Source organism: Aotus nancymaae, unplaced genomic scaffold (genome assembly GCF_030222135.1).
Source record: "Aotus nancymaae isolate 86718 unplaced genomic scaffold, 86718_ANA_hifiasm-v0.15.2.pri h1tg000014l, whole genome shotgun sequence".
Lineage (NCBI taxonomy): Eukaryota > Metazoa > Chordata > Mammalia > Primates > Aotidae > Aotus > Aotus nancymaae.
The window spans coordinates 108,640,928-108,657,872 of NW_026988425.1; the positions used below are offsets into that span (position 1 = coordinate 108,640,928).

At 42.6% G+C, this 16,945-nt stretch overlaps 1 protein-coding gene across 4 annotated transcripts in view; it reads left to right on the forward strand.

The window, feature by feature from the left end:
* AGBL1 (AGBL carboxypeptidase 1) overlaps positions 1-16,945 on the forward strand; it is a 786,993-nt gene that overhangs the window by 439,113 nt on the left and 330,935 nt on the right. For all 4 annotated transcript variants that reach the window (XM_012438697.2, XM_064376229.1, XM_064376228.1 and 1 more), the window contains exon 21: positions 1,883-2,059. In XM_012438697.2, coding sequence (XP_012294120.2) covers positions 1,883-2,059 — 177 coding nt within the window. The remainder of the gene's footprint in view (positions 1-1,882; positions 2,060-16,945) is intronic.

Genomic DNA, 16,945 nt, shown 5'->3' on the forward strand with positions numbered 1-16,945 from the left:
TTTCAAATATTCTTGAACACTTTAGTTGCAGGAAGTAGAAACAATATATTTATGTCTATTTGAGCAGCCCCCCAGGGGTGTGGGCTACCAGATTCTATTTATTTTAGCGAATAGTTATGGAGGACCTTCTAAGAGCAACATACTGCTCAATGTGTAGAAGACACAGACCTGCCCTCATGGAACTTCTAGGCTTCTGGGAAGATAGAAAATAAACAACTAATACATACACAATAGTTTAATTGTAGTTGTAATGAGCCCTTTGAAGGAACAAATAGATCGAGGGATTATAGGAAGGGAGGGACAGGAGTGGATATGATGAAACCAGTTAGGAGGCATTTGTAGACATTCAAGTGAAACGTTAGCGTTCCATTTCCCCTTCTCAGACAATCTGTAGGTCTGGAGGCTATGTAGGAATTTAGATGTCATAGTAAATTACAATTATGTTAATGTATTCATATAATTTATAAAAAATTAATAATTATAATTAACAGTTACATTTAACATGAGGATAGTAAGTACAAGAGACATTAAGAGATTTGCTCAATGTTCTAGAAATTAACAAAACTTCTTTCATTTATATTCTCATTAACTTGTTATGCTTCTTTTTCCCTCCATAATTTGTCTAAAAGGCTAAAGCGTCACTATTGTCTAATGTACATAATTTTAAATGATGTGTTAGTTTATGCATATTCTGCCAACACTAAAATGAGGGAACCCTTCTTGTTCATGTCACAGAAGTTCTGGGACTGTCTACGTGCAGTATTTCTGCTGACTCAGGATGGTGTGTACTATCAACTCTGAGTCATTGTCCTCTGGGGAGGAGGTCCAGTGGCTGGAAGCTCCCTCTCTGTCAGTCAGGGTGTGGAGAGTCTAGAGATACCTTCTAAATGGAGATTAAGTGGTCATAAATAAAATATTTTTACCCCAAGAAAAGGTAGAGTATATGAACCCAGAGAGAATGGGCTTTCAGGAGTTTCATAATTGATCAAGCCTCAGATTTTTGTCTTGGAAGATGAGACTAAAAAGTTCATTTTGGCAATTACGTACTCTTAGGAAAGAAGTGAACTTCTTCTCCAGAATCATCACTGGCCCCTCTGGCCTTCTGAAATAAGTTTACAGCCCTAGTCTGAACCTGCTAAGTAACAATGAGGCTGGATGTAGTCTGTAAATTTCAAGTCCCTGTGAAATCTGAGGCTTTCCGTAGTCTCAACTCATTCATGTATGAGGCCAAATGTATGTGTGCGACCTTGGTCCATAGCAATGCAGAAAAGTGGAATTGAAAGATTATGGAAGTGGCCACGTTGGCATCTGGGTCCCTCTCTAGCAACTTTATAGTTTTCTGGACTTAAGCTATTTATTTCTAACTTTTCCTTTTTGTGGTGAGGGGGAGATGGAGTCTCAACGCTGTCTCCCAGGCTGGAGTGCAGTGGTGCAATCTCGGCACACTGCAATCTCCATCTCCTGGGTTCAAGTGATTTTCCTACCTCAGCCTCCTGAGTAGCTGGGATTACAGGCACCCGCTGCCACACCCAGCTATTTTTTGTATTTTTAGTAGAAATGGGGTTTCACCTTGTTGGCCAGGCTGGTATCAAACTCTTGACCTCAGGTGATGAATCCACCAACTTCAGCCTCCCAAAATGCTGGGATTACAGGCACAAGCCACCATGCTCGGCCTATTTCTAACTTTTGTAAGCATGATTCCTCATCTGCAAAATGATTTTTAAAAATTGATAGCCATTTCTTGGGGTTAATAAATGATTTAAAGTAACATATATTAAGTATTTTTTATATAGATGCTTAACAATGTTGAGAAGCTATTTTTATGATGACTATCCCTAGTCACCCACAACTAATCATAGTCTGATTTTTTTTTTTATTGTAGACTCTTCCCAAAATCCTTGATAAACTAGCACCAGCATTCACAATGAGCAGCTGCAGCTTTCTCGTGGAGAAATCTCGAGCCTCCACTGCCCGGGTGGTGGTGTGGAGAGAGATCGGGGTGTCCAGAAGCTACACCATGGAAAGCAGCTACTGTGGCTGTAACCAGGGCCCCTATCAGGTATGTGAGGCTTCAGGACACCCATGCTTTCTGTCCAGCAACAATACACAGAAATTACAGATAGCTCATTCCTGCTTTCTCACCTAAAAGGGGAAGAAGGCTCCAAGTAGAGTCTGGTCCTGCTCCCTCGCCTTGAAAAACTGATTTGACAATTGCTTTCACCTGCAGGATCATCTGTGTTGATCCTGGAAGCAATGTGTGCATGCTTTCCAGTTTGGTTCCTCAATCAGCTGCCCTCGCCAGCAAGCAGCAGGGAGCCTTTCTTTGACATGCATCTTCTACTTTTACAGAACCTCTGCCTGCCCAGCTCTGTTACATGCATAAAAATCTTGCCTTCTGCAACAAGTGGACTAATTCCATGTCCATCATAAGGGCATAGGTCAGTCTGTAAACATTGTTGGTACATATATCTATTGTGTTTCTGCCTTCTGCACCGATCTAAATCTGTAGCTCTCTTTGTTATCCTGCTGTCTCCAGAGCACACAAAAGTGTGTGTGCATGGCGTGGATCTCCCAGGATGAGTGGATCTCGGACTCATATGCTAGTGTTGAGAGAAAGTGCTTTTGTATAAATCACATTCTTTCTACAGCTATATTAACTGCATGAGCAGCTGGATAGCTGCTACAGCAGGCTGTTCTGGCTGCTTTTCCCACTCCCCTATAGAGGAACATAAATAAGGGACATTTTGACAGTGCCAAGGTAATAGACTCTTGTAAATTTCTTAGGCAAGCTGACAGACTGCTCCTTGGTGACTTCCATTCAACCCCAAGAATACCTGGACCTCACCAGCATGAAGCTCGTTGTGTTGGCTTCGATAGTCTCCTGGAACAGCTAGGAAGCACTTGGCATCTATGCAATCCTGAGCTTGTAGAACTCTGTTAGTTACCAAAGACAGTACAGGGCGTGACAGGTGATGCACATTATGTAACTTCCCACCTGGTCAAAGATTTTTTAAAATTCCAGGCTACTAAACCACCCAGTTTGATTATTACTTCTGTCAAATAGCCACATAGTCTAAAGACTTGTTTCAAAGAATTGTTATGTTACTGAACTAATAAATTCTTAGACTGAATCAATCCTGTTCACCCCCATTAATGTAAATGAAGAATAAGAAGAGTTGAAATCCTTGGATGAGCATGAGATTGGGCATCAAGAGATCTCACTCTTTTATATACCAGCAGTGTTGAAAGCTGCATACTTCTAGGAACCTATGTTTTTCATATATCAAATGCAGATTTTAATAAGAACTCCTTTTATCCTACTATACAAGATTTTGTAAGGACTAAAAGAAAACACATATGTGAATGTACTTGGAGGTTATATAATCAGGAATCTGTTCACTCCCTTGTCATTCAAAACCTATAAGATCGGAAAAAAATATGCTTGAAATATTGTGACTTTAAGGCCTTACGGACATGGGTTTGTGTCTCTCTGTTTGTATGTGTCTTGATGGGAAGGGGCCTGTCATTTGTTTAAAAGACAATTCCACGTAACTCTTCAGAGATTTATTGGCTTGGTGACTTCCGTTGAGTTTGTTTCTCTAAGCACCAGTTCAAACTAACAGCTTCTAGTCACATAAGTATCAATGTCATTCATAATAAATCAGCTGGAAACTCAAAGTCCTCCGGAACTGTTTGAAAACTGAATGACTCATAGGTTCAGGCCCTCACCAACTCTCTTCCGTGCAACGTACATAGAGGCTGTTGGAGAGGACACAGAATGAAAGGTCTCACCCAATAGATTGCCTTCAGGTATTGGCACAGCATTTATCCTGTGAAATTTTCCAAATGGAGTTTTCATGGGGTCGCTAGAAGGAAGAATGGAGGGAGAACTGGCTAGAGAAAGCCCTAACAGTGCCAGACCTGGTTTTGGTTTAACAATCCCGTTCGCTATATGAAACACCTCTCTGAATGTATTGGTTTTCTCCTTCTCTTTGTTTGCCTGTCCTTACAAACACTGTTGAGTAACAGCAGAATCACAGGCAGTGAGCAAGGGGGTGGTGAGTAATTTTACATATGGGAGGGCCCACCCATGGGAAGGAGGCCAGCCTGGAGTTGGGTGTTTTGGTGATTGTTGCGTGAGGTATATAATGAAGTCTATGAGCTATAAAGCAGTGTAGAAATTTCCATCCTGAACATATTGCAAATGCTTTTTGTACATTGGGAAGCTGAGTCCCAGTTGAGTCTTGAGGTTATTATTCTAAGGTCATCTTTCCATTTTGTGTTTAGCATTACCATTTATCCAAAAGATGGAGGATACTTAAATACACCCATGAGGGGCATTCTTTCCTTCCTTCATAAGAATATAAATATTTTTGCAGTTTCTCTGGTTAATGCAGCTTTAAAGTAGTTCCAATCATTTCTCCCCCAGCTCACTAAGTACCTGATTTGTTAGTATTGAAATGAAATATCATTTCTTACAGTGACATTTATATTGGAACTGCATTAAAGAACATAAGCTATTACCTTAAAATAATGATTATTAATATGATATTTTCTCTTCTATTAACCAGTCTATAGTTGGCTAATTAGAAAAAAATTATCCTGCTCTTGTTTCTCTGGGATACAGTCTCTATTGCTAGGTCATAACATGTAGATCTATAACTTGTATTTAATATGGAAATCCCACCCACTGAGAGATTTACTTTACCTATTAGGGATGGGCCCAAAGCTATTGAGGCTGTTAAGGGAAAAGCCATAATGGAATGATGCATCCTTTGGGGGCTCATTTTTTAGAGGCATCCAGTCTGTGTGGACAGCTGTGGGCTTTGCACTGAGTGTTTGTGACCTGAGGTCACATACATGGTGTGTTTGCATACACAAAGTCATGTGGCTGGGCCCCGGGGACTACTGGTGGCTTAGGAGGATATGAGTCCCTCTACCCAAGCAGGCTGTCGACCTGCTCCTTACAACACTGCTAACTTGGACAGAGAAGTGGATTTTAGAGAAGGACAGAAGATACTAACTCAGCTGAGGTTTGAAGAGTGACCCAACTTGTGTTTAAATTCTTTATCTGCAAACTGCATCCTTGCATTGTGGGACCTGCCTGCAGTTCATCCTCTCTACCATCCACGAGGGCTCCTTTAATAACCCAAATCTATTCAAGTCGCAATATGCCCATAATCCTTCTAAGTGTCTTCATTGTGTCTCAGTAAAATCTAACTCTTCATCACGGTGAGTAAGGCCTTTTACAATCTCTTCTTTCAGTTTTTTATACTCAATGCTTAGTATAATGTAAAGTAGTTATTAAAAATGTATGATGGCTGACAAGTGAGTAAATAAGTGAACAAGTGAATGAATGGCAATTTCCAAGCAGTCAAATGATTATCCTTGCTGTCCTTGGGTAAGTAGAAAAAGAGAAGAAATTATTGTGGTCCAAATGTGATCAGATGCTATTCTAAGAACTGAGATTTTAAGAGTCGTTATAACTGGTGGAGATGGAAATGTGTGCGTGAAAGAAGGAAAGGCATAAGGACCCCATCTTGCCCAATGCCATGGCTCCTCCCCACCGGCAGCCTACATCCAATAGCTGATCTATGCAGGTACAAAGTACAGTCTCTGTTGCTAGATCATACTCTTAGATCTGTAACTTGTAGAAATCCCACCCACTTTGCCTCAGTTGGGAATGACTCCAAAGGGCCATTCCAGTTCTAGAGCTCCCTATAGGATCAGCTGGAGCCTCTATTGCAATTCCCTTGTGATTCAACCTCCCTGTCTGCCCAACTTTGTTTCCGTAGTAACTCATAGGTATTGTTACAGCAGGCACTCCCCAAAAGTCCTTCTATGTGCAAATCTCAGCATCTCAGAGGCTGTTTCCTGCTGTAAACAACTTATAACAGTATTTCAAAAAGGCTTAGATTAGAAAACATGCATGCTGGAACTAAGCACTTAAATTGTTGGAGAAGGTTTAGTAGGAATGAATTTCATATAGGAAATTCAGTCATCGGAACTCTGTGTTCAAGGCTCCCAGTGCCCCTTCATTCACTCCACTTGCTTTAGCTGTTTAGGAAACAAAGTCCTCTACTACAGATCAGAGCAGGGCTTCTTGCAGTATTCCAGAACGTAGGCTGGGTGTATTTATTTTCTGTGGCTGCCGTAACAGATTACCACAACCTTGATGACTAAAAACAACATAAATTTGTTCTCTCACAGAAGATAAAAGTCTGAAATCAAGGCGTTGGCAGTCCTGTGTTCTCTCTAAAGGCAACTGTTTCATGCCTTTCTTTCGGCTTCTTGTATTGCCAGAAATCCTTGGTGTTTTTTTGTCAAAGCACCACTACAATTTCTTCCTTTATCGTCACATTTCCTTCTCTACTTGTGAGCCTCTATCTCTGTGTCTCCCCTCTTCTTAGAAGAAGAAGACATATTGGAATAAGATCCCACCTTACTCCAGGATGACCTCATTTTTTTTTTATTGTACTTTAGGTTCTGGGGTACATGTGAAGATCATGCAGCGTTGTTACATAGGTACATACATGGCAAGGTGGTTTGCTGCCTCCATTTCCCGTCATCTATATCTGGCATTTCTCCCCATGTTATCCCTCCCCACCCCGCTGTCCCTCCCCTAGCACCCCCCACCCAACTGACCCCAGTGTGTGATGCTCCCCTCCCTGTGTCCCTGTGTTCTCAATGTTCAGCACCCGCCTATGAGTGAGAACATGCAGTGATTGATTTTCTGTTCTTGTGTCAGTTTGCTGAGAATGATGGTTTCCAGATTCATCCATGTCCCTACAAAGGACACGAACTCCTCATTTTTTATGACTGTATAGTATTCCATGGTGTATATGTGCCACATTTTCTTTGTCCAGTCTATCATCAGTGGGCATTTGGGTTGGTTTTAGGTCTTTGCTATTGTAAACAGTGCTGCAATGAACATTCATGTGCATGTGTCCTTTAATAGAACGATTTATAATCCTTTGGGTATATACCCAGTAATGGGATTGCTGGGTCAAATGGAATTTCTATTTCTAGATCCTTGAGTAATTGCCACACTGTCTCTCACATGGTTGAACTAATTTACACTCCCACCAACAGTGTAAAAGTGTTCCTATTTCTCCACATCCTCTCTGGCATCTCTTGTCTCCAGATTTTTTAATGATTGCCATTCTAATTGGTGTGAGATGGTATCTCAATGTGGTTTTGATTTGCATTTCTCTAATGACCAGTGATGATGAGCATGTTTTCATGTTTGTTGTCCTCATATATGTCTTCTTCCTAAAATTATATCTGCCATGACCCTATTTCCAAGTAAGCTCACATTCTGACGTTCTGCGAAGGAGATAAATTTGGGCATTAGAGATACCATTGAACCTAATAAACTGGGTCAAACAAGAAAATGCAAAATTCTCTCCAAGAATTAGGGAAGTTTTTTATTTCTGTCTCCATATTGCCATGTGGTGAAGCCCTAAATATGTTATAACAGTTCTTGTTTTCTCTTTACCTCATGATGAGGAAAAATGAAAAGTTTCAGATCTTCTTGGAACATCTTGGAAGACAAGTTTGAGACTCATAGCATGTATTAGTGCTGATGAAGGCAGCTCCAGTGTTACAATACACAACGTTAAGGTAGCAATAATGACAACAAACAGGTCTATCACACTTTTTGTGTGCCAAGCCCTTTACATCTCTTAAATTACTTCATGTCTGCTATTGTATAACAAAGCACTACAAAACCAGTTTTATTATTATTCTCATTATTCCTATTTTACAAATGAGGCCACTTAGACAGAGAGGTTAAGTAACTTGCTCAAGGTCCCACAGCTAAAAGTTTTGGAAGCAGGAGATCACCTCTGCACTTGGCTATCATTAAGCAGATCTGTAGCAACAGTTGAGTCACCTAACTTCTCTTGGTCGCAGTTATCCTATGAATAATAGGAAGACAGAATTGGAACTAAAAGATAGGCATGGTTCCTGCTATATTATGTTGAAAAGTCTGCCTTTGCTGGGTATTCAAGGGTCTTGTGGATCACCCAGACCAGGGTGACCCAGTGTAATGTGAAGCCCTTAAAAATCTGCAATTTATCTTGAGTATGCACATCTTCACAGGGAGAAAAGTGCTCTGCTTTTAGCACCAATTAGCTAGTTGTCAGGTGACTTTGGCTGTTCTATCCACTATTTCCCCTCTCCTTTTCATTTTATCCCGGCTGGTCTTCATTTCACCTTTCCAGAGTATGCAAAGAGGACTGAGAAGAATGTAACACACAAATTGGCAGCTCTCTATCAGCAAGGGGAATGGGGAGCAGAGTAGATCTTCAGTGAAACAACCAATTTGTTTATATCAGGCAACCTCCTAGGTTGCTTCCTTTTCTCATTTCACTTCCTCTTGACTTTTCTTCTTGTCTCATCAGAGAATCATTGCTGTCACACAGTTCTTTGGACTTGCACAGCCCAAATGGGACACTTCTCCTCCCTAAGAGTGTCCTGAACTGCAGAATTGCCTCTGTATCAGGATACACACACACACACACACACACACACACACACACACACACACACACACGGCGGGGCGGGGAGGATTCTTTCTCTCCAACACACAGGTGTATGAGTATATCATACATATATACACAAACATGCATACTATATCAGTGTTTTTTAATTATACAAGAAAGCAGAGTTGACTGTTTAGTATGGGCTTCTATGTCAGGCATAGAGTTCCAGGGAGAGCTCTACATTTCGCAGTTGTGACCTTGAGATAGTTCCTGAGTTTTATGAGCTTTAGTGGTAAACATGTTGCTCTTCATAGTTCCTGCTTCATGGAGATGCTGTAAGGACTGAATGAGCTACTGCCTATAAAACATGTATCACCATTTTCACAGTAAAACGCAATACATGCTTACTGTTTGTATTTTTATTAGGATTATTAATGATGGTTTTCTTTTTCTATTTTAGATAAAGACACTTAAGCTCCAACTCTCAACCATAATCATCTTATTCCAACCTTCCTAATTAGAAACTTTGGGGTTTGAGAATAAGATTCAGAGATTTAAAAAAGTGTAATATGCAGCCAGCGTTGAGAACCAGATTTTGGCTTTTATAGACACTAATACCCATATACCTATATTTATAGGCTTAGCTACATCAAAGTGATGTCTATATGTATCATTTAGACATTTCCTTTATTATCCACTCATTTATTCTATCTATCAAAGTTCCTGTGCTGCATAATCTATATTAGCTAATTTGTATGGAAGTCCCAGAAAAGGGAAGGGGAGGACGACAATTTGTGAGCCGTTTTCTAGGAGAGAAAGAAAGGTGTGAGGAGTGGAGGCAGGCAGGAAACAGATTGAAATTTCCCCAAAGACTGCTGAATTTTAAAGTCTACTCTAATTATGAGCACAACTCAAAAAATATTTTGGATCACTATTCTCAAAATTATTTTTACAGGTAGCCTACAGAGTAATATAATTTTGATCTTTTGTTGATCTTTGAATAAGGGAAGGGGGTGTCTTACTTTCACTAACATAATCTGAGGAGAGTTTGAAGACCACCTCAAACTTTAATGTGCATAAGAATCACTTGGGAGTTTATGAACTGCAAATGTTTACATTGCAAAAATGTCTGAACTCAGTGTCCAGCAATTTCTTGATCTGGGGCATGGTCCAGGAATCTACAGTTTTTCAAGTTCTCTGAACATTCAGAGCCCAGCAGCCCAGAGGCCAGTTATTGAGAGGCTGAGGCAAGATAGTCACACCAGATGTAAAAGCTAAGATGGTTTTGAGACAAGTTTTGGTTTTTCTTCTCTTGCTTCTGATCTTCTTTGGGCTGTAGAAAAATTCTCATGACTTTTGTCGTGAAGTCTCAAATTCTCCTTCTGCTCCCACTTTTACTTTTCATTTCTTCATCCATGCTTTTAGGTAATTAGCTTAATTCTACTATAAGAAACCATCTGATATCACATTGAGAGTTTCAAGATGTCTTTGCTTCTTTGTTTTCTCTAGCTCCTGGGACACTTCCAGGTCAGGATATTTTTAAATCGGTATCTTTGAACAATTTTCTTATGTAGCCTTTCAAGAGTTTAAGAACAGATATATCTAAAATTATTTGCTTGCTATGTGCACATTTTCTGGGGAGAATACCTGTATTTCTAAAGATATTCTTAAAAGGGTGAGCGATACCCCCAAAAAGATTAAGAGATCATGCCTCAACTTACTGATTCCAAGATCTCTAGGAGCCCTTCACAGCCTCCTAGTTTTTGCTCTTAAATCAGCTCCAGAAGTGCTTGGCTTGACTTTGTGAAAATCAAATGGAGGCTGTAAATCCCTGACTACTTCCGCCTGCTTATCAATTAGACAAGAACAATGATTCATATCATTAAATGTGTATTGGATTAAGCAGTCTAAATCTTCTGTGACTGCATGGGATGCTAATCTTCTTAGGATGCTCTTTCTCACAAGTGGTTGTTTAGGTCCTGGAGCAGAGCATCAGCAGCACCTGGGATTTATTGGAAATGCAACTCCCAGGCCCCACCTACTGAATCTGCATTTTAACCAGATCTCCAGGTGATCCATGTTTTCCATAAATTTGAGAAACATGGGTTTTGAGCACCCTTGGTCAAAGAGGCGAGATAGGTTGGAAACGGTGAAGGGTCAAGCATAGGAAGTTGGGGAGCCCTAACTTTTCTGTTAAGGCAAGGACCTTGTTCCTAGAAATTTTTTTTTAACTAGAATGAAATGCTGTGTATATTATAAATGTGATTTAAAAGTTGAAAATAAATAATCCCCAGTATGAGATACTTTGTTGATCTATGCCAACATTTTAATGTTACATAAACTGTTTTTTTTTTTTTTCACTCCCATATTCTCTAATACCTTTTCCTTCTCAAAGGCTTGGAAAAGAGGACAATTTTCCAAATAGCAGTTTTTGGAAAATGCCATTTTATTTTTTTTTTAAATACAAATATGAAATCCAGATGCTGCTGGGTGCAGTGGCGCATGCCTGTTATTCTAACACTTTGGGAGGCTGAGATGGGAGGATCACTTGAGCCCAGAAGTTTGAGACCAGCCTGGGCAATATAGCCAGACCCAAATCTACAAAAAAATTTAAAATCAGCTCACCATGGTGGCATGTACCTGTAGTCCCAGCTACTTGGGAGGCTGAGGTTACAGTGAACTGAGATCATGTCACTGAACTCCTGGGCAACAGAGCAAGACTCTGTCTCAGGCAAAAAGAAAACAAAGAAATAAAAAGAAATCCAGATGCTAATCTATAATTTCAGTAGAAACAGTATTTGGGCCATTTATGTTGACACTCTCTCCTTCCTTACTAACTGTAATTCAAGTGCTGCCTTGCTGTTCTCTGTGTTTGTTTGTTTTTTAACAAAAACCTCTTCATATATGATCTCAAAGCACATTATGAACAGTTTATTAACTTACTGCAGTCTTAATGATGTAGTGAAATATTGTCCTCATTCTGTTGCCCTCAGTTCTATAATGTCTGGCAGCATAATGGTAGAATATTAAAAGGAATTAAATAAAAATCAAGAGGCAGAGATGCTAATAAGGTTGCCAGCAGGGATCTTTGCTGGGATTACAAAAGCCCTGGGAACCATGAAATTTAAATGCCCATTGTAGAAAATTGTTCCTTCTATGAAAAATAAGGAAGAAATCTGGCACTTGGGATGATCCTATGAGCCTCAGAGGACCTATCATCCTTTAAAAAATCATTTGGCTTCAAATGACCAAGAAGAAGAAAGGATGGTTTTTATCTCTGTAAATCTTACTCTCCCATGTGACTATTATAAATGCAATAAGCCACATACTCTTAAGGAACAGACAAATAAAATCAAAGAAAGCATTGTCAATCCAGAGTTTTATTTATCTTGCAGCGTAGGGAAAAAGGATTGGCTCAACCTGGGATGCTTAGAGTAGCACTTCCATACAAATGTTCTGAGAAGGGCAGAGTCCAGAATATGAAGGGTTCTCATGGGGTTTTCTCTCTGTACAGTATGGAGTGGACCCCAAACCATAATATCCTCTTTGACTATTGATACCGGTGGGCTGGGGGAGGTAGGGACTTGACCCTTGGTATTGTCCAGGCTCTTGACACCATCTTGAGAAGGAATTCAAGGATGAGTCAGAAAATAGGGAAAATACAGAGATTTATTGCAAAGTGAAAAGTACATAGTCAAGAAAGGGGAGTATAGGCTTACTGAAGAGAGAGTTATATGCAAGGGCATTTGCCGCTGCTACCTCTATGGGTCTCTCTAACCAAGGGGTGGAATATTCATGAAGATTCTTGGAAAAAGTAAAGATTTCTCAGAACTGTGGTGGCACCTGTTTTTACACCGAAATCTGGGTATTCCCAGAACTGTCATGGTGCCCATGAGTGTGTAATTTAGTATGTTTATGAGCACATAATGGCATTCTAGGAGAAACCAGGTCAAATCCAACATCATATTGGGCCTAGCTGGTCTTAACCAGCTTGGTCCACAAACTTTCTCAGGGTCTTTTTCAGCCCCAGCTTCTGCAGCTATTTCAAGTTCCTTTTGCTAGTCATGTTGTTATGGGTCTTTGGGGTGTCGCTTTTCTGGCTGGAAACCACTGTGGCTGGAGGCACCTTTGTCTGAGTTTTGCTTGGGACCTTTATGCTTGTCCCACCCACTTGGCCTGGCAGGCTGCACTAGGCTCATGCTACTGACCTGGATCCCATGCCTGCCAAGGGCAAGTCAGGCATGGAGCAGCGAGGGGTGTGTGAGCAGCATGTGGTCGGGCCATTGCACAGTCAGACACGCTGGCTGATGCCGTGGGGCAAGCAGCTCCAGGTGCTGGTATAAACGCTGGCTCTCGGCAAAGCTGTGGCTGGATCAGGTGCACCACAAGCAGCTTCTCTGGCTGGCACTGGGGAATGTGGTGGCACCCCGAAGTTTGGAGACACCAGGAACCACAGAGCCCCAAAGATGGAGTCACAGCCCTGGCCCAGGAAGCTCCCAGGTCTGGGATCCCCGAAGGGCCACAGCTCTTCTCTTCTGCTCTTCACCCCCAACATAGCGAGCAAGGGACATGTCTCAACCCTGTTTGTGTTATAGATCTTTTAGCCTCACCATTCAGTGGGTCTCGAGTTCTTGTTCTGTGACCAGAAAGAATGAGGTTCACAGACAAGTGGAGGGTGAGCAAGATGAAGAGGAACTTTATTAAATAATGGAACAGCTCAGAGGGGACCCACAGTGGGCAGCTACTCTCCATAGCCAGGGTGTCCCAACAAGTGTGCAGCTTTCAGTAGAGAGGGTAGCCCCTCTCTGCAACTGGTTGTCCCATCATTGTTTCTTCAGTTCTCAGCAGAGTCGGGTAGCTCCTCTCTGCTAGGCAGGTCATCCTGATGAGTGTCCAGCTCTCAACAGAGAAGGTAGTTCTTCTCTGCAGCTGGTCATCCCATCACCTCCCCATCGTCTCTCCATCCTCTCTGTCCTCTGCTGAAGTCTGGTTGAGTTCAGATGTTTTATTGGCCTCAGAGGGGAGGAAGTGGGTGCTGATTGGTCCATGGACAGCCATGAGTGAGCCCAGTGAAAAGCACCACAAGCTTCCCCTCTGGTCTGGGGTCTGATGGCCCAGCCCCCAGGCTTCAGGCCCTCCCTAGCTTGAGGGTGGGGCTTCACTAGGGACCTGCTCTTTCCACTCAGAAGACTATCTGCCTCCTGCCTCCTGCCACTCTTCATGACACCCAGGCAGTGCATGTCAAGGGGTGCTTGCAGGCCAGGATCAACTGTCCTAAGCACTCCCTTGGTCTCCGTCTCATGCTTGTTGGTGCCCAACATCCTGAGGGGGCAGAGCCAGCAGGTGTCTGGCATGTCAGCACTACCTTGAGTGTGTGCATATGTAGCCAGGCTGTGACAGTGCCCAGGCTAGGCCCTGATTTTGCTCTGAGATTAGAGTAGGTGTTGACAGTGGGGAGAAGCCAGGCAGTGGGAGCAGGCACTTCCGAGCCTGCTGGGGGAAGAGGGACCTTCCTGGGCTCCCAAGAGCACAGAGATGCCCAGGTCCTGAGCCGCAGCAAGGAGGCTGCAGCTGCATCTGTGGAGCTCCCGCTCTGCCAACTCAGAAGGGACAAGGCTTCCACTTGTCCGTGGTTCCCACTGGCTCCATGGAGTGTGCAGCCCAGGCCACACCTCCTCACAGCCTGGGGTGGGGGCTTCAGGTCCTTGCTGGGCCCCTCTCTGCCAGTTTCTCCATGCCAAAGCATGCTGCTCTCCTGCTGGCTGGCAGCTAAACCTGGGCCCCATTGTGGCAGTTGTTGGGGTGCTGGGCTCCAGGAGGCTCCCAGAAGCAGGCTCTGGCGTCTGCCCACCTCCTCCCTGCACCCTTCCTGCAGTGGTAGTTGGTGAGAGCAGCAACATGGGGCCAGGGGCCAGAGTGGCAGAGGCTTTGGGCCTGGGAGCGGTCCTGCCCAGCCATGCAATGGTGGGGGCAGTGCATTTGGCTGCCTCGGGGGTGCGGGGCACAGGAGTCCCCCCATCACCACTGCTGCTCCCACAGCTGCTCCTGCCACCAGCGCCGGGGCCTCTTGCTGCAGCCGGCATGATGGCAGTGGCTGCTCTGGAGCACCGGCTGCTGCCATCAACGTGGCACTGCCGCCTGGAATTGTCTGTTCTCCTGTGACTACACTGTATTATTTCTATCTCACTATAAGAGGCAGATACTGGTTCAGGTCTTCAACATTCTTCACCGTTTCTTCAATCTAACAGAGTAGGCTTAAGAATCATCTCTATTTCTAACAATAAGCAATAATTCTTTTTATATGCCTGTATTCCCTAAACATAAATGAGAACATTTTAGAATACCTTGAATCCTGTTGTTAGAAGCCAGTAATTAGATGTTTTTATGTAAATATTTAATTCTTTCATCAATTTGTCAACATGTATATACTGGAGATCTACTTTGTTTGAAGCTGAAGTTTGTGACTGGGTGTGTATATAGACAACTAAAAGCACGTAACCAGGGGCAGATAGTAGTTATTTCGTCTTCATTCTTCATTCATCCTTCCTTTCATTAACGATTCAAGAAACGTTTTTTAAAAAAATCCTGTGGTAAGTTAAGTGCCAAGAATATGACAGGGAGTAGATCTGACAGCTTCCATGTCTCCTGCAGTTTATAGTCCAGCCACAAAGGCAGATAATTAAGTAAGCAATGACAGCCGAGTATGGGGAGAAGTCGGTGCCTAGGAGAACACAGAAGAAGGAGATGATGATTTAGGCTTCTGGAAATGTTGGCTGTGTATGTGTGTGTATGAAGCTGGGAAAGGTAACATCTGGTGAAATAGAAGATAATTCTTTGAAAGTAGGACAAGGTCAGGAAGTTCTTGATTTTTCTTTCATCCTAGTTGTCTTTCATCCTACTTCGTTCCCCTTTCGTATTCTAATCTCACCGTAGAACTGCATGCTGGGGTGTGCATCCTGCTGGATCTGAGTGCACTGGCGTATGCAGGCACATGCATACTCCTTATTCCAACATGCCCTCTTTAGGAGCACACTGAAACATTCTGCTGGTATTTCTCTGAAGCTCATAATTAACTACACCTCCCTGAAGGCAGACAGAATCAAAAGATAAAATATGTTTCGAACTCCTTAGACTGATAAAGAATAGTAAAATGTAAATAAAGACCATCTTAATTATTTTGTTCCAAATGAAATGCTGGCTATACACCACCAAGTATTCCTGAAAACACCAAAGATCACAATAATAAAAATACTTTCCGTTTTCAAAATGATTTATAATTTATAAAACATTTTCATAAACTTTATTTTCTCAGATAAGCCAGAAAATGACCATAAACAAAACAAAAAAGCATGGAAGTGAGAGATAGGGAAATGGAAAGGAATGTGAGTGTTGCATTGCTGCAATGGTAAACGCAGTGAGGGAGGTCCACGAGGCTATGTGGGCTGCTTCTGGATAGGCCGTACATAGTTGTAAAGGAAGGTGAGAGCATTTATCTGCATGCTGTACACCACCCTACCTTCCTGTTTCCCGTTAGTCCAAGTGTGTACCCAGAAGGTTAAACTGATATGTTCAGGTTGTACCATCTGGTCCCTTCTGCAGCCACTCATCCAAGTCCAGAAATGGTGGAAGAAGCCAGAAATTTGAGGTGGAAGGACGGTTGGTCTGGCTCTCTGGTAGCAGCAAAGGAGAAGGTCTTCTAGGAATTTGACTGGTCAACCCCAAGGGGTGCAACAAGGACCCAACAAGAACTGGTGGCACCTACGGCAAAGTTCACAACTGGGGATTCAGGAGCTGACATATCTGAAGGAATCTAAGGAGGCACATAACATGTTCTATACAGTTCTCAAAAAATTTTTAATTTTTTTTTTTTGAGATGGACTTTCACTCTTGTCACCCAGGCTAGAGTGCAATGGCATGATCTTGGCTCACTGCAATCTCCGCCTCCTGGGTTCAAGCGATTCTCTTGCCTCATCCTCCTGAGTACCTGGGAGTACAGGCACCCGCCACCATGCCCAGATAATTTTTGTAGTTTTAGTAGAGACCATGTTGGCAAGGCTGGTCTCAAATTCCTGATCTCGAGAGATCCACGCGCCTCAGCCTCCCAAAGTGCTGGGATTACAGATGTAAGCCACTGCGCCTGCCCCTAATGTTTTTAATTATAAAAGTTATTACACATGGGCCAGTTATGGTGGTGCACATCTGTAATTCCAACACTTTGGGAGGCTGAGGCAGGAGGATCGCTTGAGCCCAGGAATTCAAGACCAGCCTGGGCAACATAGTGAGATCTTGTCTCTACCAAAAATTCAAAAAATTACCTAGTTGCAGTTGGATCCACCTGTGGTTTTGGCTACAAGGGAGGCTGAGGCATGAGGATCACTGGAGCCTGGGAAGTTGAGGCGCAGTGAGCCATGTTTGTGCCACTGCACTCAAGCCTGGATGACAGAGCAAGACCCTGTCTC